This window comes from Pleuronectes platessa, chromosome 12 (assembly GCF_947347685.1).
Source record: "Pleuronectes platessa chromosome 12, fPlePla1.1, whole genome shotgun sequence".
NCBI classification, from domain to species: Eukaryota; Metazoa; Chordata; class Actinopteri; order Pleuronectiformes; family Pleuronectidae; genus Pleuronectes; species Pleuronectes platessa.
In genome coordinates this window covers 6690162-6718058 of record NC_070637.1, presented here as the reverse complement: position 1 = coordinate 6718058, position 27897 = coordinate 6690162, and the positions used below count along the sequence as shown (strand labels likewise).

General features: G+C 41.1%; 1 protein-coding gene across 1 annotated transcript in view; it reads left to right on the top strand.

Annotated features, from left to right (window-relative positions):
• The window catches only part of LOC128453297 (serine/threonine-protein kinase 32C), an 86726-nt gene that overhangs the window by 9554 nt on the left and 49275 nt on the right, over positions 1 to 27897 (top strand). The window contains exon 2 of the mRNA XM_053436105.1: positions 20039 to 20094. Within this exon, the coding sequence (XP_053292080.1) occupies positions 20039 to 20094 (56 nt within the window). The remainder of the gene's footprint in view (positions 1 to 20038; positions 20095 to 27897) is intronic.

Genomic DNA, 27897 nt, shown 5'->3' with positions numbered 1-27897 from the left:
GATTGTGACAGACTCTCCTCCTTTCCAGCTGCCCATCACACCCTCAGGGGAGCGTACTGTGTATGCAAAAACATCTCCTCCTATTCATACACCATGAGGTCTGTGAAAACATCACTCCAATACTCACAGGTGTTGAAAGTATTGCTGCACCCCACCCAGGGTCAGCTTTAAAAAACAAAAAAAACATTTGGTTTACAAATCCATATGCAAAGTTTTATAAACCAAGATTTCAGATAGAGGCTGCATCCGTACTACTAAGTTTTCATTTGAAAACTGCTTTCAAACTAAAATGATCTCTGTCCAAACAACAGTTAAGCTCTGTATCAGTTTGAATCCAAGTCCTTACCAACACACAACCACTCACGTACACCAAGAGTTGTATCATTGTTAAATACAGAATTAAAGCAATTGATTATTCCTGTTGTGTTCTACACCGGTAGTCAAGGCTAATGCTAAAGCTGGTTATCTAACAGAAGGGGTTGCGTCTATTGTTAGGAGCCTGACGAATCAGCAAAGGTTATGTTGTGACTGAAAAGACCCAATCAGCAAGCGGGTCTGAGTGTGTACACCATAGTTTCCAAACATCTCTGTTTCCTCCTGTCGAGACTAAAACTCTGCCCCGTAGTTTTCAAACTAGAAAGGGTCCTGCAGCATTTCCAAACTTCTCCATTGTAGCTGCTCGAAAACTCTGGAGTGGTGTGCAGGCGTATCCGTAGCAAAGTTGATGCAGTTGAAATTGAAAGCGTAGTTTTATGGATGTAACGAGAGATGTTGTGATACTCATACCAGCATCTGAAAAAATAGATTGTCTACTCTAAGGTTCCCGATGCTTGTCCATGGATTTGCAGAGAGTTATGACTTTCACACAACTGTTTTTTGAGCTTCAAAGACTTTGACAATGCAGTTTTTTGGGGGGAAATTGAGTTTGTGCTGAGCCATAACAAGAGTGCAAGCCTGAATATACAGCTCTGCCCTAAATAACTGTGAGGACGAACAGAATTCAGGTGTATGTAGGCCGGAACACAAAATGTCCTGCCTCTGCCTCATAAGGGGGAAAGAACTAGGCCACAGTGTCCCTTTCCTCGCACTTTAAACACACATTTAAATGCAGTGTCATACATGGAGTACTTCAGCTCGAGCTCAGTTTGTAAGGAGTATTTGATCTCTTCCTATGGTCGGAGAACAAAACAGTGGTATGTACAAGAAGCTGTTTTCTTTTTATAAAGCCCCCCAGGGTCAGCTAAGGAAAAAGAAAAGAAGAGCCATTTGTAAATATGTGCTCTCTGTACTCGAGACCCATGGTATGTAAACTGTGCGCTTGGATTTGTAATCCTTGCCCACAGATTTGTAAACCTTGCACACAAATTTGTGTGCACATATTTGTAAACAACAAGGAATGGAGTATTTGGATGGCAACTTCATATTCCAGCCCAGTCCACTTTACTGTATCTAGATCTGAAAGCCGTTTCACAGCTTTACTGTCGCAATGTTATATTTTTCACTGCTAAACCTGCAGAAGGAAGTTGTTTGATTTGATGAATTCGGTTCACAGGCTTACACATGGCTCTTACATATGACACTAGTGGGGCTCTGCATGCTTTTAAGCCCACTGTATTGGTGTGCAGTGAGGTACCGATGATATCAGGGGTGGGAAACTTTTTTTCTATCGAGGGCCATTTCAATTTTTATAACATCCTTCGAGGGCCGTACTAAATTATTGAACGCATTAATCACACCTCTCTGATGAGGTGGCTGGAACCGCTTCTTCTTCTTCTTCTTCTTCTTCTTCTTCTTCTTCGAGAGGAGTCTGATATCAGATGATGTTGATGCTACTCATAGCTTGTTTTAGCCAGAACAACTTGCACAGTCAATCCTCACATTTGATAGATGCATGGAAGACAGAACTTTTGACTCATATCAAACTCGACAGTGATCCTACATAAGACATTGCGAGTTGGTTGATGTTTGTATCTGCTTCATCACAGGCAAGAGGGAAATATTGAGATTTCCTGCAGTGTACTTAAGTGTTTCTTCAGCATGTACTGTCTTGCAGGTTGGACCATTGTCTCCATAGACCACTCAGAGGCAGCAGGTTCTCCACCTCTGATATAACCATTCCCTCTTCTGGTTGGTGCAGACTATATATGTGGTTACCCAGTAAATGTTTCCAGAGAATGACGTCAGATAGAATTGGAGAGGTTATTGTTTCCGATATCTTTTGGACTATCCACATCTTGAAGCACACAGTGCACCGTGGTGTTTTGTGTAGACCGACAGTGTTGGAAGTGAAGATGCATTATTCAGCCCTCTCTGTACTTTTCACCTTTGTGCGGCTGAAAATAAAGAGTGCTATTTTTTTTCTTCTCAGTACCTGAGTCACCTCAGAACCTTCTTTTGTTTGGTTTTTACTCACAATGCACTGGACAGTATAGAAATCTATTTTACTGAACCCTGTAGGTCCTAAAAGGCAAGCTCACGTCAAAAATATAACCTTTCAGGACTTTACGGTGTGTGTATTTACAGTATACTATTTCAATGCTTTTCTATAGAGCCTCTGACTGTTCTTCCTCCTCCTACCTACCACATTCCCTCCCACCATCTCCCACCAGGCTATAAATAGATCCATAATGTATCCCTCTGTGAACAGTTGAAAGGTTAGTATGGCATTTTAACCCTGGAGCGTGGTCCACTTTTGTTCACTGCAGTGTGTCACAGCCCAGTGCTTTATGAAACCAGGTCCTACTAAAGATGCACAGGGATGGTGGTAGCATTTAGAGTTGAGTATTGAAATCATATTTTACTTAAGAAGAACTTGTTTCAGATGAAGTGTACAGGCAGCAGGAAGTTTGGACCCACTCAGAGGCTGTGTCCATGGTTGGTTACGCATGAGTCAATGCTTGTGTTTAGTGTTAACAATATGGTGGAAGCTCGTTCTCGGAGATGATGCCTAATTTGCATTTCTGCAGCCGTGTAAGTGTTTTTCATAAAGCCTCAGAATAAAGCTAGTGTTAGCATGTCTGACTCAATAAGTGGAGAAAAGTGTAGATTATGTTGCGCATATATATATATATATATATATATATATATATATATATATTCATTTTTTCCTCACGTTTTTTAACCAAATGGAATTACAGAATACTTTATGATGAATGAATATTGGCAGAGAAAAGCAGGACATACACTCACTAACAAGCTCGTTTTAGCAAATGTTTCACATTTTTGCATTTCAAATAGATTAAAACCTTCTTTAGTGTCAATTAATTTGATATGATCAGCTAATTTCCCTCGGATTTCTTAACAGCAGCGAAGGATTCCCCATAATATCCCGTCCCCAGCTAAAAAAAATTTATGAATTTGAGTGTGCACATGTATAACTGACGATATTCCGATTCCTACTTAGTATCATCAGGTATTAAACTAGGAAACACATTTTTTGTTCTATCTTTGACCCACTACTTCTAGACCTGACGTTTATCTTTGTCTGGGAGCATTTCATTTGAATAACCTCAAAGCTATATTATTAATCTGCTCCTCTATCTTTTATTATTACTTGGACAGTGTGAGTAATTGTTATAAGATTGTAATGACACTCCTACTCTTACTGATACTGCTTATCGATTTGTTTCGTTAACAATATTCTTGCCAGTTATTTATTGAAAAGGAAACCAACCAAGCAAAAATAACCATTTATGGCTGTGTTCATGAATTCAACTTGACTATTATTTCTCCGTTCATAGTAGTCTCAGCATCAGACTTTACTCCAAATCTGTTACACATTTATTATATAGTTTATTTAAATATACCCCGAAAAATGCTGTAGCAGCAGCAGCAGTGGTGATGGAGATGAAGCTTCTGATGCTACTTATGCTGTAATGATTATGCAGACGCTGACCTGGACTCATAATGCTGGTTGCGAACGATGACCTTTAAAGAAACAGCAGGGCTGTTCAATAAATCCATTGCATTTTTTCGCGGATAAACTTAACACTCTGCCGAAGGAGCAGCCTTCACGGACACTGACCTGCATTCTAGACAATCTAGATAGTGTCTGAGTCCATATAACAGTAGTTCACCAAAAGTCCAGTCCTCAATGTCTTTCTTGTGTTTAAATAATGAGCCAAATTGTGATGAATACACAATGTGCCGATGCTGGGCCACGAGTTGTGAATCATGGTGAATGAATTATGCCAATACAGGGACCAGGGAATGATGTGGCGGCACTGATACACACAAACACACACACACACACACACACACACACACACACACACACACACACAGACACACAAAGGGACACATTATTGCCATGGTAACCTCAGAAGTTTTCACACAGTCCAGATGATGTTTCTTTGTGACAGTGCTGTGCAAGTGAGAGAGTCCCCATGCTGCAGTGCAGAATTATCCTCTGAAGTGTTCTCATCTTGCGGGCTCTCCGTCTTGACAGCCCTTAGATGTATGATACAAACTGCCGTAGTGATTCCTCTGTGTGTAGAGGTCCAATTTCACATCTCCTCTTTCATTCCCTCTGACGTGGCTCCCTGTTTGTGAAGATTTACTTGACGTCTGTGGAGATATTTCACACAGCCACAAAACACTATTTACACACACTGTACATTACATTTGCTGTTAGAAATTTAGATTAGAACTGATTTAATATGATATTGCCATTGCATTTCCACTGTGGATATGTTTGAGTTTGCCTAGTATTTAATGTGGATCACTTAAACCTAAAATTAGCAAACATTCATGCATTGAATGTTGCAATGCATTTAATGTGATGGTTGTGCTAAGCCTTTTCTGTGAAAGTATTGAAAATGGCATTTCCTTATAATAATAAAGTTGTTCTGCATGCTCTTATACCAATTCAAAATGTAATGTTTCACTTCTGATCCCAGAGCAGCATATCGATTTTCTAACAGTATAGTCCGTTTTTAACTCAGAATTTAAACTGCATGGATGAAACACACACATTTTACAACAAAGCATGGGAATGGAAAATCATCAGGGGTATCGATGGTGATGGACAAAAGTTGCTTCAAACATGCACTAAACTCTGGATATTCTCCTCAAATTATCGGAGAAGGGCTGTCTGTGATAACACAAATGCTTGAGTCAGTTACTCCAGACATTCTCAGGATTTTGTCCTGCCCCATCCCCCCTTGTAAAAACCCTGGAGAATATCCTAGTTAGCACATGTGAGAATACAGCATACATACATCCAGAGAATTCACAATGAGCAATTGGGAGCTTTTATGACAAAGAAGACCCAAATGAAGACGTCATCTGGGAAAGACGTCTTCATTCAAGAGCTTTAGGTGATAAGGATCGACGCCAGTGTTGATATCCTGTAAAAAAACAAACTTGTGGTTTCCGCAGCGAAATGTACTTGTGTAAATGTAAATGTCCTGCCTTCTGCATACTCTACCCAGATGCCATCCCCGACTGTACAGAGCAGAGTAAGAAAAGCCAATTACATGTCTTTTATATATTGTCACAGGTAATTGTGAAAAATCTCCAGGTGTCTGAAGATATCAATTGTTCACAGGTTCCCTGAGCAGAGCCCTTGATCACTAAAGCCTGTGAAAAACTAAGACAGCAAAATCAAAAGAGGGAAAGATTAAACGAGATATTGATCACAGTAAGTAAACCTGATTGAAAAACCAGATAACTGGCCTGTTTCTAAGGTTGGGGGTGCATGGCAAAAGGCATGACTGAACTGCACAGGTAGAAAATCAGTATTTTCTAATGATCAGCAGTGAAGCCCAAACTAGGTTTGTTAGTTGGGCTGCACATCCCTGATCTACGCCCTCTGTTGGTCTCCAAGGCAGCATCAGTTCAAGTTCATTCTAATTTGAAGACTGACCTTAGAGATATAGCACTGCGTACGAATCACATGCACCACTAGTTGTTTTTCTACCGAGATTCATCACATTAGTGAGGCGTACAAACAGCCTGGGGAAAAAAAACAGCATCCAGATCAAGCCTTAATGGCTGCTTTCATATTCCTGCAGTATGACTCTTTAGTGTCATCATTAAAGTCGTCCAGCAGATGAGTCTCAAAATAACACTCTCAGGGTAATTAATGCACATGCAAGGAGACTCAAAGACGGAATAACCACATGACGGTCTGCCCGCAGGGTCCGTCCAATCAACACTGGAATTGAACGCAGTGTTGCACCCGCACACCCTCTGAGCGTATCTCCCCATCCTTGTCCAATTATCAGTTGAGATCCATAGCTGAAACTGTCACGCCTGTGAAGACAATGAGCTCCTTAGCGCTCATGAATATTCATCAGGCGCTCTGTTTAGAGACCCCTCAATTAGGCTGTATTAGTGCTCTAGTGTACAAGGAGAAAATGATGATGATGGCTGTTCAATGATGATAGTGGTTTAAGTAAACAGATTCATCAGTCGTGGCCTTCAGTGCACTGCACCTTCCTGCAATGCCACTTTGAGACTCATGACAACAAGCATTTGCTTTTTGTCACCGGTGATAAAATAAACTTAAGGTAGGCAGCCGGAGGCGGGATACTTAATGATGCCTTTCAGAGGCAGCACTTTGGACTTGTTCGTATATATGTATAGGTAACGGGTAATTTACTACTATAGTGGTGACTTTTTCACCCGACGCCTATTTCTTTGTTGTCTGTAAATCCATTTATTTGTACTAAAAACAAGTACAGCAGTGTGGTCTTAAAATCAAAACAACTTAGAATGAGGCAGACGCTGCTAACCATGATGAGTCATGTCACCATACTCCGCTTTATCGTCATGCGAGGCACATGCAGCCTTCCCTGTGCTCATCAAAGAACATGTGAGACCTCTCCCCCTATATGCTGTAATGAGGGTCCCATCAATATGGATCAAACACAACCAGTGCAAGGTCAAGATCAAGATTGCCTTCATAACCAGCTCCTTAGTTTGCGAGGGAGCTCCAGAGAAGGAGTCTATCAATCAGAGTATGTTGGATTTGCAGTGAGCTGAATTGTACAGTGAAGCTGTTCTCAGACATTGGCTTCGGAGTTTACCCAGAGATTGCATTTCACACATACACAACACAGCGGGAGGTTCTGTGCACAAACTTGTTCACAACAGCAACAAATCCTCCACGTTATAGATCATGTGATTTTTGTTCACAGCACTCCGACACTGTCGTCAGCTCTTACCAACACAAACTCTCTTGACATCTTCCTCGGTGTCTTCTACGTGTATGACTCTGCTTTTTTACCGTGAGAAAATTGTGTTTTTTTTCTTTTTTGCGTTAGAAGCATCTCTCGCGGTGGATTCCCTGCTGCATCGACTTACGGAGGATCCGTGGAGTCCAGTGCATGTCTGAAAGAAGCTTGAGTCTTCCTGCATCTGCCTGTCGATGCGTTTGATTGGATGTTCAATATTTAAGGCTCTGATGTGCTCCAGCCGCAGCTCGAATACTACAGACCATGAAATATGGCTTACTACTGCGATGAGATATTCAGTAATCATGTGGGAGAAGATGCTGCTGTAAAGTAAATGTTTTTTTAGAGCAGTTCTTACTATGATCCTAGGTGCACAGTGAAGTGTCACATGCTCTCCGACTCTGATCCCTCAGCCAGCGTCTGTGCCGAGATACTAAAGTGCCGCCATGAGAACTTCAGCAAAGCACATAGCCCCCATTATATCTGGTGGTGCCTGCTGCCGATGCTATAAAGCTGCCAAGGATGCGGCGTAGTGGTTATGTGCACTGTGTATGCAAATGGGAAACTTGTCAGCAAATCTGAGCAGTAGCTTGTGCACAGGCTGATAACATAATACAGAGGCAGACTGCATGGGATTGGATTAGAAGCAGAGGCGTATTCTCAGAAGGCAGAACAGGAAGGGATCGATGCTAGGAGGTTTTTTTGATTCCGGTCCAATGGGCTTGTCCACACAGGGTACATTCACTTAGTGTGATTTGATGGCTGGGTTGTATTCTAAATGTACTCCGCATTAACATTTCAGAGTTCACTTTCTGTAAACATTTTGAGCCTCACTCTGATATTTATTAATTATTACCCTCGGATTCAGGTCGTCATTTTACCATTATCTAAATAATGATTGATTTGGTGGCAGTTATGCAGGGCTTTGTTCAGACGGTGTTTCCATTGGGTAGACTGTTCGAAATGTAAAGAAGCTCTGTTATTGCAGCACTGGAATCATCATCGACCAGTTGACTTTAATTAATAGATGCAACACGACCGGGAACGTGGTGACACTTTCATGCTTCCTCACACTTTTTGACATGGATAGAGGATGATGGTGTTAAAGTGTTTAACCAGACCTCTTGCCCGATGTCAGCTGTGATTGGCTCCAGCCAGTTGGATGGGAAAATACAATGAGGAAATGTCCTGATTAGTACATACTTTAATCTAGGGAGATCACAATACCAAAAATGTTGTAGTCCACACACAAACACACACACTCACACACACACACACCTATATACACGAGTGCGGAATTATAATTTTAGGATCATGCTGTATCGGTTCTCGTGACATCACTGCTTTGGTCATAATTGAATTACCACATTTTAAGGGATTCCTATTAAAAATCTTTTATTGTGTTTGGCTTTACTAATAAAATAACCCAAATCACCTATTTCATGAATCTTGATGATATTAGGCATATTTAGGGAAGAGATATTTGCGACCGTTGTAATTTGTTGTGAAACCAAATCAAAATCTAGATCCAGTGATTTAAAATGTGTCTTCATGATGGATCTTGGGCCTTTGAACTCCAATTTGTGTATAATATAATGTTAACACGTTGATTTCTGAATGGTTGACATGAATTATGTTCTGTTTATTGCACTCAGTGTAAGGGACCATTAACAGTAGTTTGTATGCGTAAAATACTCAGTGTTTGGCAATAATAAAAAATGCTAAACTCAGCTTACACTGACATCTGGGACCACTATATACTCATATATGATATATTTTATAACAGCAGAACATGTGACAGGACTTCATTGTCTTGGCCTAACCAAACCTGCCCTGTCAGCACCACAGCAACAATTTGAGATGTGAATGGAACGAGCCTGGTGAGCCATGACTCCATCGTATTAAGTGGTACTGCCGTAGATCAATGTGCTCAAGCTCTGCTGACATCAAACCTATTAGGCTGCACCCCCTTACCCACACTCACCCACCCCCCCACCCCCCCACCCCCCAATTGGGCTAGTCGTTGGCCTCTTTCTTAGTCCTTGATGGCATCTGCAGCTCTGCTTGATGCATCCATATTAGGTGACAGCGGAACAGTATCATTTGTCCAGGTTATTGATCATGCGCTGATTCTCTTCCAGTCAGATAAAGCCTCTCTGGTGAACCCAAGGTGAAACTTGAGGCTACATACTAAAGAATCAGATGTTGTGGCTGGTGTTTTGATTTGCTGAAGAATGCATCAATACTTAATCTTCTCTCTCCATGGTTTTATATTAAAACCAACCAAAGTTCAGTTATTACCTCTCTCAAAGGAAAACTGGAGGGATTTGTGGTTTTGTCAACACAGAGGAGGAAACTGCATCACCATTCATTCACTTGTCTCCAATTAATCATTTATTAAAAACACTGAATTCTCTGTTTCACACTGAATGGCTGAATATTATCCATCTAGCCATCCATTATCTGTATTGGTTTTCCTTCTGAGGGTCGTGGGGGGAGCTGGAGCCAATTCCAGATGACATTGGGCGGGAGGAAGGGTACACCTTTGAGTGGCCAGCATATCACAGGGCTGACATGCAGAGACAACAAGCATTCACTCTTACATTCACACCTATGATAAAAATGTAGTCTAAATCCAAATAACTCAATTACTACGTTTTCATTTGAATATGCATCAACCCTGCTGTGGGTACGCCTGGCCTCCACAATACTACAGAGTTTTAGAGCCACTAAAATTGAGAAATGTGCTGGCCCCGTGGTAGTTTGAAAACTCTGGGGCTGCATTTTAATCCGGAAGGCTGAAATGGAGACTTTTGCTTATTGGGCCTTTTCGGTTACAACGTAGCTTTTTTTGCTGATTCGTCAAGCCCTTATTACATGACCCCCTTCTAGAAGAAAACAATTGGCATTAGTCTTGGCTTCTAGGATAGAACGCAACATAGATAATCAATTACGCCGTCTTTGTTTTTGCTAACAGCTGTTGTGCAGTTTACAATGATATAACTGCTGACATGTGTAGAAGATGAGATACTCTTTGAGCAATCTGCAACTAACAACCAAGTACTTCCTGTTAACAGCAGCACACGTATGCTCAGTGTGCGTGAGTGATCACATGACATGTGTTTTCAGAAGTGTTACGCACGGGCTACACTAACTGCGTGGAACAACTTGCTTTTCATTTTGCCCCCTATGTTATCAGGTTATAGTGTCTACAAGGCCTGTGTGAGCTGTGTGGTTCAGCTGCGGTTTTGAGGTCTGGCCAATTTTTTTCCACATACAGCAAAATAGACAGTGAAAATGATCTTTCACCACAGTTTTTCTGTCAAATATGTCACAATTATAAATATTTTCAACACTTACTGTACCTGTTTCAAAGTAAAAGCACTCCAGCGTTTGCCGACTTTTATACTGGGAATTTCAGAGACGCTGTCCATTTGAACAGCAGAAAACCACAACATGCAGAGCTGTGGGGCAGCAGTCAAGCATCTCTCGCAAAGTGCTCCGGGCACTGATATGGACAGGGATTCAAACTGATACTGAGCCAAAATGCTCACATTGACAGACATCGTTTTGGTTTGAAAATGCCGTACTAAGAAATTGTAGTTGTATGGATGTAGCCTTAGAGTCTCCAATGAACCTAACCCTAATCTGCATGTTTTTGGACTGTGGGATGAAGCAGGAGAAAAGCCACGCAGACACAGGGTAAATATGCAAACTCCACACATAAGACCATGGCCAATCCTGCTGTAGGAGCAGTGCTCAGCCCGCACCCCCGTGCTGCCCCCAAATATTATACTACAGCTAATTCTCAAAACAAGCTGGCATTTGTATTGGTTAAACAAGGTGTTCTTGTTTGTGTACTTTGTACCATTTAGCAACTTTGGTGTGCTTCATCACACTTTCCAACATCATAAAAATACTGAGAACAGACAACTTTTCTCAGATCTATGACTTTGCATTAAGAAGATAGACCTTGAAGAACTGAGCATCTGTTTACAGTGAAATCTGCCTCAGCGATCCAAAGTGCAAATACTTGTATGTGAGTTGAACTCATAATTGATAAGCATCTGCGTTCTTGATAAATTGCCACCCCTCCTCCCCTCACACAACCCTCTTTGTGCCGCAAGCAGCGACTGTGATGGTGATTAATAAAGAACGCCTCATGAAAATTACATTATCTCAGGATTCATAATTAAAAAAAAATGTGACTATAGAAACCTAGTACCACAAACAAAATTGATATTGATTGCGTCAACATGTTTGTGGTTCCAGACCATCTTTTCTACTTTACTAATATTGGCTCTGACATGCTGTACTCCCATTTCTGTTTTTAGTACCAACCCGTTCCTTAATCCAGTTACAGAGAAACACTTTGAAGGTTTTTCTTTCCAGACCCTTAACTGAAATGCAGGTTTTCCCACGGTAGAATTAGTGAGTTTAATGATCCTGTTGCATAATGTATTTTTCATATTCTTGAAAGTGTTTCACCTTTTCTGGCCTCCTCTTTTCTCTCTTCTACCATCCACTGTATTATATTCGTTTTTATGAATTGCTGTCATAGAAACTCCCAATGCTATCATTGTATCTTACACCTGATGCAGAGCAGCTCAAAGCAGCACAATCCCCCCCAGAACCATGCAACTGTCTTTGTTAGTGTCGGACGGACACCTGTCATTTTCCTGTTCAGTGCTCATGTTTTTAAAATAGCAAATGTGCACTTATGGTAATCTTTTGTGGCGATCTTAAAATGTGTGGTGGTCAGGTTCACTTTTGACCAACAAGATTTCTGAAGTTACGGCCCACTGCGATTTTACGATCAAATTATGAAGGTAGTATTGTGTGCTCCATTTATACATTTATACTGCTGTTTTTATAGCATGAACAAACCTACTTATAAGCCAGCCACTAGGGGGCAATTGAAATACTTTCCTCTCACTTCTGGGGAACTGTCATGTGACCCATCTTTATAAAGAGTTTATGGCCAAAACCTTTAATACAGAGCAGGGAGGCGGAATAAAGGCTCTACACTCATGCTTTGAATAGGCTGCAGAAGGGGCTTTTGGGTCAATTAGAGCTTATGAGTACAAGAACACACACATACACACACTTTCAGACCCTTTCGACAACTACTTTCCATGCCCCTTGACATGGGCTTTATGCCTGTATCAGGTCCGCCACAGGAGCCAATCACCCACTGAGGACCCCTGTGGAGCCTACTCATCAGATCATCCTGCACTGTCAGCAGCTCTCAGCCCTTAGAGAGGAAAAGAGGTTGTCGTTCTCGCACTGTTCTTTGGCTGGATCGAATTCACTCACACTTCATGCTGCCGTCGTCCGCAGGGTTTTACCTGTAGTCTTTTGTGCAGCATCAACTGTAATCTGAGAGCAGTGGATGGAGCCAACCCAGTCAGTACAGACACAGTTTTTCTCTCCAGCCTCATTCACCATCAACTTGTTAGTTTCTCTGAAGCACCACTTGACCATGAGACAACACAAATAAAAAATACTGACGGCAGCGTTCCATTGATTTATCAGAAAAGCCTTAAGTTTATTGAAGTTTGTATTGCCGAGCTCATCTGTAGTTAAACCAAAGGATGCCCTCTGTCCATTAGTGATTTTGCTCGACACGTGCTGAAGAAACGATGCAGAAAGCAGCAACTGGAAGCTGGGAAAGGAGAAGCTGCATATCTAAGAACACCCGCTGACAGCTTGAGAAAAACCTTCATTGAAAACCCGATGTCTGGTTGGATTTTTACAATGTAGTCATAAGTTAAAGAGAAAAATGTAAGCTTCAGATAAGGCCTGGCAAGGTCAGTGTTGAACAATAAACATTTTAAACATTTGTGCTGCTGCTTGAACCCATATATCGACCGGGCTGCGAGAACCACTTCACCTCTGCTGCCTCACTGGTGAGTCAGTTCCGTGATGGTCTCTGTTGTGATTAAAGGCAGCGGAAAGCTTGGATGACATGTAAGACCAATGCACGGCCTCCCTCGTTATTCCTCCTCGCAGCATGTGTTAGCCAGACAGGGTCTTTCTGATGCTGAAGTGATGGTTCCAGGAAATGCAGTGTCTGCACTAATTATCCCCTTAGCTCGGAACAAGACCCAAACCTCTTTTCACGCCTGAATCTGAAGAGCAGCTCCTTTCAGCAGGGCAGTTAAAGGGAGGGAGGAGGGTGAATGGTGGGTGGGGGCTGCTTTTGTTTTGCTTTTCCCATTACCAGATGACTCACACTTCGAGGAAGAGCTCTGATACAGGGGGAAATCGATCGATGGTTTTAAAAAAGAGAGGTTGAGGTGGATGCTTAATTGTACTTTATGTCATGTAGAATCATTTTCACATTATTTGATAGAGAATAATATAACATGAACAGAGCTTCTTTTGTGAATGTATCAACATTTCGGCTTAGATTTATACCATCTGACCGATATGGTGTGTCTCAGTGCTGTTTGACAGTCCTCCTCATATTAATGTCAGGTCAGCATCAAGAAAGATTTTGAAGGAGAGAAAGTCAGTCTGTAATGGATAAATCATGTTAAGAGTCTTAATTGAAAAGCCAGTTTAAAATGTTTGTGTGAGTTAAACTTAGGGTACATGTATCTCAAGTCATAAAATAGGAATAATATTTTTAAATCTTTTATGTGAGTGAAGTTATCTTTCAAGGACCATACAGTTTAATGAGATGCTCTCAGACATGCACTGAAGGTGAATGTGTTGAAGCAAATATCCTGGTGCTTCTAACACGCGTCATTTTGAAAAAGCTGTGCCATAAACGTAGAAGACATAAAATATGATATCAAGAGAGTTTATGGTGATAAGGGACAATCGGATGTCAATGAGCTGTAAACAAAGAAGAAGAATTAATAGTTACATCCTGCCTCTGCCTGCTGCACCACCCCTCACCTAAATCCAACCAGAGGATTTGTTGTCGTTGTGAACATGTCTGAACAGAGAAATTCCAGCTGCACTGCTCATGTGTGAAAGGAATCTTCAGGAGAATGTGCGGACCCAATTCTCAGGAGTTCCTCTAGGCCGTGTCTGAAGGCGGCTTTAGTAAGGTGTTGGGCCATCATTAGCAGCCATAACAGCTTCAGTGCTACCTTTCATTGAACCCATAAGTCTCTGAGCACTACTGAGGATGAACGCCATTAAGAACGGTCCAACGGTCCTTAAATCTCCATTGGGTGTTTAACTGGGTTGAGATCTGGAAACTGTGAAGTCCGTGACGCATGATTCACATACATTTCAACCTCATTAAATCATTCAGTGATCCCTTGAACCCTAGACTGTCAATAAGGAGGGATGATACATCTCCACTAACTCCTGTTGTAGAAAAATGAAGCTCAGATATAAGTTCCATCATGACGCATAGTAATTTGTAACTAGAGTATGTGCAGTATTTAGTAACATTGTTGTGGAACTGCAGTATTGATACAACTGCTAGACCAGTTTCAGGCCTTAATCAACCTCTTTTTATTGTATCAGCTAACTCATTTATATGATTTGATCTTTGACTTTTTAGTTTGGTCAATGCCCATCCACTAACATGGAGTATGTGGAGGTTTCTTGACCTATACTTCAACCAGCCACCAGGGTAAGAAGAGATTTGGCTTCATTTTTGGGGATCTGTCATGTTGTCCATCTTTATATACATTCACATGCACTCTATGGATGACATTGTCAACCTGTTTTAGCCCTTTTAATAAAGGTTTCTAAGGTATGCCTTTTATATCCTTAATTAGATACCACATGGAAAGCTATGTTTTATTTGAAGCATAACTGTATGATTCCATTGGGAATATTATGAAAGACCTGAAATGATAACAAAAGTAAACCACTGCTGAATGTTACAGAACTTGTTGATACTGATTTCATTTTCTATGGCGGCTTGCTGAATAATATGAGGCACTTCGGCTTCCTTTGTTAGATATACAAACTCGATAACACATTTCAATTCGGCTTGATATTTTAATGAATTCGGTTGTTACACAAGACACTTAATGAAGTGAGACACAACAAAGTAAGTATATGTCCTTATTTTTTAGATGAAGTAGTGTGTTTTTCCTAGTAGCGTGCAGTTGCATTAAGTGTGGGTGTGTTTGCGGGCTGATGGATCTCAGTGGTAAACACATTTCTACAGGAGTTCTATAAAACTGTGATCAGATTTGTGACATCATTAACGGATTTGGCTTGGAAAGCAATAACTCACATAGGTAATCACTTTTTATATGTGCCACCTTTTCAGTCTTGGTACTGACGACTTTGCACACCCACTGCTGGTCTTCCCACCAGCACATATCACGTCTCATACTGGCATGAAACCACAGAATTCAAAATAACATTTTGCAAGTCCCCCTCATTAACACTCTTCCCTCTTACAAATGTATTCATAATATTGCATGGTTTAACATGCAATTAACATTATAAATCATTATCCTGTCAGTAAAGTTATACACTTAGCTATAATGTGACAAAAGCTTAAACAGGGTTGGACCCTAAGATAGTTAAGCAGTGTCTCCCATTTATTTCAGCCAATAATAGTCTAATTTTTTTTTTTTTAGCTTGATTGCTCATTGCATCACTCCAGCTGTCTTGGTCGCTCGCCCTCTCTGTCTCTGTTGCTCCGCCTCCCTCTCTACTTTGGCAGCACTTGGAGACATCCCATGTGGTTTGAGCCTTCAAAACACCCATAACGTTTTTACTGTTCCTTGTAGACAGCCAGACCTTGTCAATGTTTCTGCTGTAGGCTTTTATGTTCCCTGAGGGGCATGCAAATCTTAGCAGACAAGGACACTGCTCTCTTATCCGTGACTTGGTCTCTGTTGCGCATTAGAGTGAACTTCATGCTCTTCTGCATAAGTCCACTCCCCACGTGTAGCTACCGATTCTCTAATTCCCTTGGAAAAACTGATTTAAGTAACATCCATTGAACTCAACAACTTTATATATCATACTGCTGTCATATCTGGAGGTGAGCTGAAATGGACATCTCTGCCTGAGTTTCAGACATGAGTTTCAGATTGCTCAACATACCTATATAAATGTATATATTTTCATCTGACGAAGAACCAGAACCCTGAGTTTATGAACCCACCGTGTTGTATATACATTTGCTTTTTTCATATGCCTTTATCCTTTTTAATACCCTATTGAAAGCTATGTTTATGGTACAGAGTCTGTGTGTCAGCACCAGAGCGAAGCCAGAGACACCACATATGAAAGGATTAGCCATCTACAAAGGAGTAAGCGAGGAGAATCCACACTGGATTAGTCTATCTCCCAGACAACGCATGCACACCACACCTTTTGTCTTTTGTCCGGAGCTAACTAGCATTGATGGGGTTTACCTCTTGATTCAGCACTGAGTTGCATAGGTCAGCTGGCAGTGGGTCTGCCTGGAGGAGCCCAGCATGTGCTTTCGTCTCTCATGATCACTCTTTGTCTGCATGGACAGGGGGCTGAGTAGCTCAGATGTGAGCTTCAGAAGTGACTGACTTTTAAGGAGGCGCCACATGAGTTAGCTACATGCCTGCTGCGCTCACATCTGCCTGAGGCTGTGCACACACATACACATGTACACACCGACCAGAGGCAAGTCTCAATCAGTAAGACAGACGACGAGGAGAACGGCCAGGGGTAGCCCATCAGCTCATCAGCACACATGCCTGCATTACAGTACGTGCTGTGCGTATTGAAAAGGGAACTGACTTTTTCCTGACTCCAATCAGTATCAGTGCACTTGCAAAAAACAAGTATTTTATTTAGAACTACCACTGCGTTTTAATTAAATCTCAAGCCCTCAGAAGTGTCTCAACAAGCTCTAACAAGTGAAAGTTGATTCCACCGAATATGACGCCAACTGTCTTTTGGTGAGTTTACTCAGCTCTAGCTAATTGCTGCTTCTTCTGTGGGTTCTTAAAACAATAATAACAAGAACAAAACTTTGGATGTTTTCTGGTTAATAAGCTCTCTGCATCTGCACGATTTACACTTGGCCGACAATGGATTCGTCAAAGAAGGAACCCCACGCTGTCTTATTTTGATGTTCAAAGGAGCAAGAAACGGGCTATATCTTTTTGTTGTTGAAAGCCCAGCATAGTGGCAAGTCTTTCCTACGAGATCTGGGTGATTGCTTTATGTCAGTTTCATACTATTAGCCAGCAGCTTATTAGCCTGGTGGTTCTTCAAAGGAAAGGGAAGACAGTCAGTCAACAGAGTTGTCACATTTTCCTAGTTTTACCTCTGAGCCCAGCATATCTTAATTTAAAATGTATAGCACAAGCTAACCTTGATGTTTTAAACCATAGATTGTGTATATATATATATATATATGTATTTTTGTATCCTGATGTACTGTATATATACATAAATAATCCCTATCTTTTGAAGGATCTTTGTACATTACAGCCTTGCAATTTTTTCCTCTTCTATTTTCTACTGTATGTCTATTTGTGTATGTACATTGAGCACAATGAACACCACAGTCATATTCCTGGTATGTGTACACATACGTGATCCTGAATCTGATGTAAGATGGACAAGGTGTCTCTTCTTCCTCCCACATTCCAGAATTGAAGCCAAACTATCCCAGATATGAACACTGCCATCTTGCGCATTTGGAGCCAGTGTCTGTGCAGGATCAGTCTGGGTATGGTAGCGAGGTTCTGCTGATATAAGTGCTCGACCCGATCGTGAGTCAGTCTCAGCCGTACAAAATGCAGCACAATCCAATGAATCAACACCTCTCTGACGATTAATCAACAAAAACACAACATTACATTATCAAAAAAATATTTACTGCAGGGCTTTTCCATTGCTTTCCATTATATACAGGGTTCCTTTTTTCTCCCCTGAGATTAGTCCCCTTTTTCAGTCTTTCAAACTGTTCCTTACTCCTCCCAGTCTACGGCCCTCCCTCCCTTAGGACTTGCTTCAAAATCCAAACCAATCAATCAGCCGTACACACATCTACTGAGGAAGGCAATGAGCCCAAACATCTACTCTGCCATTACACATATTGATTAAGCAACATAAAACAAGATGAATGATTGCAGTGCTGTGAGCCTGGTGTTTTTCTGAAGTAAGACTCGTCTGCCTTTGCCTGATTACCATGGAACTCCAAATTAAGCATTTTCATTTAGAGATTAAGGGCCTGTTTTCCTCTTGTTCATTTCCACAAATTTATGCACGCAATAGCTGATCTTGATAAGAACTTCAGTGCCGTTCTTTAAAATGTCCAATTCAGTGTGATATAGCTCAGGCATAAAAAAAAACAACAATTAGTTTAATGTTTAATGCTTTGTTTTTTTAATTGTGATGATCTGATAAGACACATATGGAAAGTCTTTAAAATACAACAGTTTCATTTCAGCAGAGCCTTTGTATTTGATTTGTTCTTGTGTTGTAACTGCATCTGTGACTTTTCATCCTCCAATTGTCCATACAAACGGTGTTCAGATCAGCTAGTTGTCATTTTAATGAAAAATACATTATGCTATATCATATGATTTTTTCTTTAGTGCCACCATCAGGTCAAAATTTTGTTTATGTAAAAAAGAAAACGAAATTAATGACATTCCCACCAGCCTTGGCTGTGCTTTGTGTTTAATAATTATCAGCTAATATTTTGATGCTATTATGCTAAACTTATATGATGAACATGGCAAGCATTATACATTAAGATCAACAAATTAGCTTTGTTACTGTGAGCATGCTAATGTCAGTTTGTGTCTACACAAAGCTCCACTGATCATGGCAGTGGATTCTCAGTCTTGTTGTTTAGGACGATGCGGGAGAGCAGTGATTTTATAGCAACAGACAAGACAAGCAAGGCTTCCTTTTGAGGCCAAACAGAATGTTCTTGATACGGCAACTTAGTCACCTGACCCCAATCCAGCTGAGCGTGCTTTGCTAAAGATCAGACCAAAATCAAAAGCAAAGCAGGAATGCCTGGTAGAGCATAAGCAGGGAACTGTCTGCTGCTCTGCTGCATGTGGGTTAGAGACTTCAGACATTTATCAATTGCAAAGGATTTTCAACCAACCATTATATGTGTTGACTTTCTGTTAACTTCTTTAATGACTTTCTGTCCAATTTAATTAGGAGGCTCTAAATTAAAGGCAGCAGCACATCCACTGCTCATCTGATGCAGATGTAAACACTTCACATGTAGATGTACATAACTTAAACCTCACAGTCATCGTTATGCCTCCACACGGGCAAAAGCCAGGGGCTGGAGCTATTATTTTTCACGTTGTCTGTCTGTTGTCTATCTCAAAAATGCCTTAAGGGAATTTCTTAATTTTTTTTTACAATGGCTCAGTGTGACTAAAGGATTAACTCATAGAGGTTTGTGGTCAAATTTGGCAAAAACATTCCCTTTGACTAAAGAACTGATTCGTTTTTTAGTGGTCAAACCTCATATACTTGTGAATGTGATATTTCAGGTACATTCATGCAGAATATCATTACCTCTGGCACAAACATTCACTTGAGGATTAACTGATTAAAATGTGATGGTTTAAGGTCAAGGTCGCTCTGACCTCACAGATCCCTTTTTACCTTGTTATCTTAAGAACCTTTCAAATTTTTTTGTGTTCACACACAGATAACTGATTTGATTCAAATGAGTCTGACATAAAATGTATGTAGACTGAAGACTTCGCTGGCAGGGGCACAGAATCGCATGGTGGCAATTTTAGTTCTGGTTTAAACTTGATGTATTGGAGTAAAGAGCTAAAACAACAGCAAAGATGTCACTGTGCTAATATTTTAGGATTTTACTACATGTGTTCCTTCTCCTATAATAGGAGTCATACTGACGGGTTCTTTCTCTTACTCCCTCTTTTTCTTCACAGTGAACTTTGATCACTTCCAGATATTGCGAGCCATTGGGAAAGGGAGTTTTGGAAAGGTAATGTAACCTCTATTTTCAAGCAGTGTGTGTGTGTGTGTGTGTGTGTGTGTGTGTGTGTGTGTGTGTGTGTGTGTGTGTGTGTGTGTGTGTGTGTGTGTGTGTGTGTGTGTGTGTGTGTGTGTGTGTGTGTGTGTGTGTGTGTGTGTGTGTGTGTGTGTGTGTGTGTGTGTGTGTGTGTGTGTGTGTGTGTGCTCTGTCCCCTCAATTAGCCAGCCAGTATTTATCTCTGCTAAAGAATCAGAGAAGGCCGGCCAAGATATATAACTTTTCTCTTGTAATAATAGTTATAAATTTAATTGTTTCGAAAGTTTTGTGTATGAGGAGAATCAATTTATTTTTATCTCGTGCCAGTGAACCTCTTTGGAGTTCTGACCCCATGTCTCCATTTAATTACAGAGAAGCACAATACTGTGGCTTCAGCTGTCATTATGCTTAATGGTTGGGCTGAAAACAGAGGGGGGGCACAACTCAAGCATCCGTGTGTGCCACATAAAACCAAGATAAACCAAATTGCTGTGCTTCTATTCAACCTTTTCTGAGGTTTCAATATCATCTTTGGTGGCAATTGTTGATAAAACAGAAATTTTAGATGAACTCTTGGGGCATTTGTCAGTTGAGGAAGCCCTTTGTGTTTGTGTTGAATGCCTGTATGAGACTTCAGTAATGAATTCAGGGCACTGCATGTGTGTGTCTGTGTGTGCTGATACACAATCGGGCTCATGAGATTGGACTAGTTTATCTTCATTTTGAATCACAAATATCATGGCTAATATTTGTTCATTACACTTGTGTCTGTGCACGCCTTTGCAAATTCTCTCTGCTTTGCTCTTCTCAAAACACAATCTTTTTTTTTTTTTTTAAACATGTCCCTCTCTTATGTGGAAAGTCATTGCCCAATGCTGAATACATTACCATGTGAAGTTATGTTAATTTTAACTTATTGCTTTGTTCCCTCAAGCTGCTGTCACTTCCCTTATGATACAAAGGGAAGCTGCAGTAAGCTGGGAAATACACAGCGTGCCGGCCGGGGGTTCAGAGACTGAAGCAGGACAACCCTGTTGCTTTGAATAGTAATTTACACTAGTCTTGTTTCTTTAACTTTTTTTGGAGGGATTTTCGCATGTAAATAAATGTGCATTCAGGCTTTTGTTTATAAAATTCAAACATAAACAGCTTGAAATAAGCAGCTGTCCTGAACGAGAAGGAAAAACAAAAATGGTGTTGTTTCTTTGAGGACACTTCCACTTTGGACAGGGGAAGCCAACTGCTTCATCCAAGTGGGAGGGGAATAGATACAGTCCTTGTCTGAGACTTGGCTTCCAGTTCCTCGATATCTGTAATGCTGTCATGTTCACATACGTGATGCTCACAGAGACGTCCTAATGAAGGGTGTCCTTGTTGGAGGACATCTTTTCTGAGTTATTTAGCCCACTGCGGCCTCACTCTGTGTTCCTGCTGTTTCTGAATTATTTAACAGCGTGAGAAGTTAGTTTCCCACTGAACACACTAAAGCCTGCAGGTGTGTATGTGAGCGGAGATGTAATTGGAAACAAATACAACGGGTAAACGTTGACCTCTAGTTGGCATTCCTTCCCCCCCAAAACAAACAAATCTCATAATTTGGTTAAAATTATATATATAAGTGTAAAATAAACATGAGAAATGTAAAGAAAAAAAACATAATCAGGCACAAATGTAGAGACAGGTATTTATCTCAAACTGTCGCAGTGAGAAACAGGATCTGTAAATCCCAGCTTGTAGGTGCTCCAAGAAAATAGGTTACTTGTTGTGCAGTACTACAGATCTGTGTGTAACAGTGTTGTGTCAGTTTGTGAGAGTGAGAGAATGTGTGTTGCGGGGCTCGTCCTCACACAGCGGGGAGTCGTGAGGTGGGTTGGAGCTGAGGAAGGGGAGACAGCCAGAGGGGAAGCCGAGGAAACCTCCTATCTGCAAACATGGCTCATGTCGTTGTGTGTTCGTTTATCCTAAATATGAGAAGAGCCGAACTCGGGTTGGTCTAATTCAAGTATTTATTTAGAAAGCAATGAAAAAGTATGAACAGCAAAACAATTGGCATCCAACTTACTACCTTGACAGTCTAGCAACCCCGGGGCAGTCTCGAGTCGCATCAAAACGCATCAAACAGCCGGCGTCTGTATTATTTTATAACAGTAGATCGAACCGGATTGGTCCTTGGTTGTTCCTCGATGGTGCGCAGACGTAGTCCATCCTCTTGGCATTGGAATAAGGAAGTGAACGAGCAGCAGCTCACAGTCTCACTCCTCCTCTGATAGTTGCTAGGCAAAATGTTCACTTCCTGAAAGGCCTTGACACAGCTGACGCCATGTGGGCCAGTGGTGTTGTCCATTGGAGTAAAGAATATTGTGTTCCTGCTTTATCGGCTGTATGTTCTGTTTGTGTAAACATTAGGATCCTCCAAACCAAAACAACGAAACATAACAATGTCACTCCGTCTTTGCTTCAGAACCTGTCAGCTGCTTGAACTCTCTGTGATGTCAAATGAATCCAGGGGAGTTATGCTTTTAATATAAAAAAGTTAGAAATGAGAACAAGTAAAAGATTCATTATTAACATCAAGCAGCAGGATATTTAAATCATTTGTGTGAAGGCCATTATCTGTGACCCAAACTGCTCCTGTCCCAATCCACCTATCTTTATTGTTTTAGAGTTCAGTCAGACATAGACTAGCTAAAATTTGAAATCCTAACTCTCACCACAGTTTTACTCTGTTCTTCATCCCTCCGTCTGCCTTTTTAATACACATACAGTATTATTGTTCATATTTTCGCAATACCACTCTTCTTTCTGTCAATTTGACAACACAAGAGCTTCTCTCTGTGTCAGCTCCCCCAGGTTTAGACTTTCTAATTTTCTCTCACAAGCTGTTATATTAACGCATAGGGGTAGACAGAAATTAATCTTAAGGCCTCATAACCCTGTGCAGTTTTTGGAAAAAACAATTGGCCTTAAAAAATAGATAACAATGATGAGTCCAGAAACACTTAACCTGTGTCAAAATTCCTCCCATGATAAAAAACGTTGAACAAATTCTAGCAACGTGACATTTGGAAACAAAGCAGTCAGGATATGACACATGAGCTGGTGTCAGACATGCACTGAACTCCGGAGATGTGTAAACGCAAATGTCCGAGTGGGGTTGATGACACGTCTAGCAAGCAACAAATGCAGAAATGGAAATACCAAAACGAAAACAAATATCGGAGGGTGAAATAGCAGAGCCGTACACAAAGAAGACACCGACCAAGATGTCAAGAGAGTTTGTGGTGATAAGAGCCGACACCATTGTCTATGTGATGTAAACAAAAAAGGCATGAACTCTGAAATGGAATTTGTTGCGTCCTGCCTCTGTCTGTTGCACGACCCCAAACCGGACAGAATGTGTTTCTGTTCTAAACCCGTCTGAGCCGAGAACCCCCTGCTGCGTTGTTCATGTGTGAAAGGAAGCTGTGGAGAAAGTCCAGATCCAATGCTTGTCTGAAAAATGGCTGAAGTTATCCAGAACACACCGCTAATCTTATTGCACAGTGTATTGGATCTGCAGCTGCTGGTTAAAGTTCTTTGAACATTATGCTAATTAGTGGGTTAAAGATAATTGAGCATTGGGGAATCAGACTGATAACAGCCTGATGCTGAAACCACAGGGGCTCTGTTGGTAGTGAAGTACTAAAATACGGGAATCCAAAAGGTCCAGTTGGAGTAACAATGTTACACCTGCACACTACATCTATATGGTTCTCTATCAAAGTAATAATAACTTATTAAATTGGTATTGTATTTGGCTAGTTGGTTTTTCTTCTAATTTGTCATAGGTGCATTAAGGGATACACTTTTAACAGTATTCTAATGCATTGGAAATACATTGAAAGCTCATATACATACAATAGAAATTGCCATTAATTCAGATTGTATCAGTATGTATGTTTAATTTACATATTAATTAATTACATACATAATAGATTTTAATACAGAAAAAAATACAATGTGATATTGGGTTATTCAAATACAATTTTATTGATTGATTGATATTAGTAGGTACATCATACATAAGACCACAAATGAAAATATGTTCTGCTCATATGGTTTTAACATCTAATTTTACAGTGTCATTATTAATATATATATATGTTTATATATAACATGTCAAATTGTTATATAATCACATTTTGTATTATTTAGTCAGTCAAAAAGATTCATCCATGATTGAAAATGTTTTAAAACTTTGGATAATATTTAACACTGTGGCATTCATATATTCCAAGATATAGTTGACCTTTAGCCACGCGGTTGCATAGACAGCCAGATTCGTTGTGAATGTAATTGTTCACAAATGTCTGTGTAAATATAGATCTTTTTTTTATTCTCTAAATGAAAACATGGCGAGTGCAATTCCAGTTACGCTATTTAAAGGCTTATCACGCACCAAAACAAATACTTACGGGCTCCAGGTATAGGGCCATTTTACATTTGGTCTGCATAACAAAACATTTGTTTGAAACAGTAGGACCAGGGGGCCTGTTGTGATCGGCAAAGATTTCACACAAGGGGTTGATCGTAAAAAACAATGTCTAGGAAAAGTGAAAGTCGTGTCTTCACTTCTCTGTCACTAAGAATCCCTGTCTCCCTCCTTTACCCTTTTTTTTTTAACCCCTATTTCTATCCTTCCCTCTCTCTCCTTTTGATACACAAGCCTTGGATCCTCTCTCTATCATCCCCCTCTGCTCCTCTCACAATTTAATTCAAGTGCGTTTTATGGGCACTACACGAAAGAAACATGTGTTGGCAGAGCAATATAGTGTTATTGAAAATAAAATATGGCATTAATACTGTTTGAATTCCCACTCTAAGCACAGTCTCTCTCTACCTATCTCTGTGATGTTTGGGAGCATCTGTCTCCTGCTAGGTGGGGGTGTAGAGTGATGGTAGGTAGGTGTGATTATTTCCACAGGGGTGGAGGATATATAGCTCACTTGTAATATGCCTGCCAGAGGGTCGGATGGCCATATACAGCAGTAGAGTAAAGATAATTGCCTGCTCCCCTGTTGCTCCCTCCCTCGCTCCTCCTCTACTTTTTCCCCGGGAGCATCACACTTTTGCCCCCTTTTGTCACCCCATCTCCTCCTCTCTGCACAGGAGACTGCAGATTCCACCACAGGGCTTCTTAAGGCATCTGCGCTTTGAGAGCTCGAGGGGGGGAGATGACACTCATGGGGGACATGACATGACATGACAGGAGTTTAGTGACAGCTCCTTCATGCCAACAGCCAGACAGACAGGTAAACATCTAAATAGAGATAGGAGAGCGCAATGGGAGGCATATTGATACAGACGAGTCGGGTCAGAGATTGTGAGGAGCTCAGCTGGTGGTTCTTACATCCTCATCCCCTGCACTGTGCACACACCTCAGTGGCATAGAACCCCTCATTAGGACCCAGTGTGACGGACGGACAGAAAGAGAGGTGGACGAACGGAAAAACATTGTACTGGAAGGAGGGAAGGAGATACGGGGGTGGGAAGGGTGGCACATTCGTATCTGCGAATGTGCCAGCATCTGGGGAAAGGTCAGGAGATGATGGAGCCTTTGTTAGCGTTTTCTCCCTCCATTAGCCCTGCAGGGCTCCCAGGCAGCACACTGCCAGTCCTCGTGCCTCTCAATACCGACAGGCTGGTCTCGTTCGTAAAGACCTCTCCCTCATATTTGGTCTTCTAGCTGTAGGTATGAAGAGGCGCGGCCGAGAGTTGGTTTTGCAGAGTGCACAGCACAGCCGCGGCATAGCCCACAGCAACCTATTAGCCCAGAAATGTATGCTCTTCCATTACACTGCCCCTCGATAGGTTTCACAGTACAAAGCTCAGCTGCGTAGCCACTAAAAGAAGCAGGGGCCATATGGATAAAACAGCTTCAGGACTTGAAAGGCTGTTTGAGCACAACATCCAGAGAGCCCAGAGATCTTTGAAATGCCTTATGCTCATTTGTTTTGTTTAGTTTTTGATTATTTTACCCATCTTTATGTTTGTTAACAAAATGGCTGGCAGATTCAGATTCCAGGAGAAAATAGGCCATTTGGAGATTAACATTCCTGCCAACAAAAATAATGTCCATGGTAAAAAAAAAAATGACATTGGCAGAAGTGCTTTGAGCCAGAGAGCCTTCACGACCTCCACTGCAGTGCATCTAATTTTATCATCGTCCAAATATATGCCAAAGCTCGTCTTTGTACATAGACATAACTGCACACGTTAATTAGGAGCATTTCCACTAATAACGTCGCTGAATTCTTCCCTGTATTCACATTCTTCCCCAGAGAATAGCCAGAACTCTCGGTATTCACATGTGCTGTAATATTATTTAACACTTCTGTGCCAGAAACGGGAGGGAAACTTTTCTTCCACCCCCACATTCTTGATATCGGCAGCTCCATGAAGAATAGATTGCCGAACTTTATGCAGCGTTTCTCTCAGGAAAAGGTTATATTATTTGATTCGAATCTGACAGTGAACTTTGATGAAATGGTTTCACTTTGGCTTTGAAAGTTCAGATAAGAATCCCATCAGCCCACAAACTCTGTGTCTTTTATCATCATCAGTGCAGCTGTTCAGGCTGGACATCAGGACGGATGAGAGATTTTTTTAAGGTATTTGAAGAAACTATAAATTGTCATTTTAGGCCTGTGTGGCTGCATTAGTCAACTGTCCTATTGAAAAGAAGGAGAGTTGTCTGTCTCACCACACATAGGGCTTAAAGGCCTCCTGAAGCTGTGTATAATGGAGTTGTTGAGAAATCAAACATTTAACTCGACATGTAGCAAGTTTTCATTTTTTTTTTTTTTTCCAGTACTTCCACTACCAAGTTCGCTTGAAGCACTGACAAGCAAGGTGATGAGGAATTTATTAGGAACATAGGTTTGCATTAGAAAACTCGCATGTCCCTTTTTTGGAGCAATACTTTTCTGCTCATTGAATCTGGACCTCTGTGTTTTTTCTGAGGAGAAATCGTTATCAATAGACAAGACTTTGAATATGTTACTCAAAAGGCAAGAAACAGCCCTGTGTATGTCAGTTATTTGGTTGGTTCCGTAGGATTTAAATGGGAAACTGAAGTTGCTTTCAGTACATTTTCTGGAGGGGTTGTATGTGAGAATACACATGTCCATGTCAGTTGTGCTGGACATTGTCTGAAACCTTAAAGTAGGAAAATGGTTGGAACATTGCATTAACAGTTAACGGTGGGTGAGCCCGACGCTTGGTGCGAGCACGGTATTCGTAATGATAATAATCACTTTCATGCTTTGGACACACAACATGGCTTTCCTGTTAGTGTTTAATGCAAGCAATCCGTACACTGCTGAAGAGAAGCAGCTTCCTCCTTTGCAATAACATGATTTGATTGGCTGTGCCTGTGGTTGGGTGTTGTTTAAACACAATATGATTGGTTGTTGCCTCCGTTGCCACATTCAAAGTTGAGCTCTACTCAGTTCTGCTCTATGCAGCATGAGCAGAGCGACACAACGGAACCAAAGACGTCGCCTCATTTTAAATTACGGCAGAGTCTGCCGTAAATGCGATGATACCAAGCAGACTGGCATATTGAAGGTATTGGGAGAGAAAGAGTCACATTGGTGCATCACTGTTATTAATCTTTTGAGTTGTTGCATTAAAGGAGACATATTTGCATAATGTGTGCCTAGAGGCCATAGTCTCGCACATCCACTAACAAGGTCAGGCAAAGCGAGAGCAGAGGTCAACATTTCCTGCATGCAC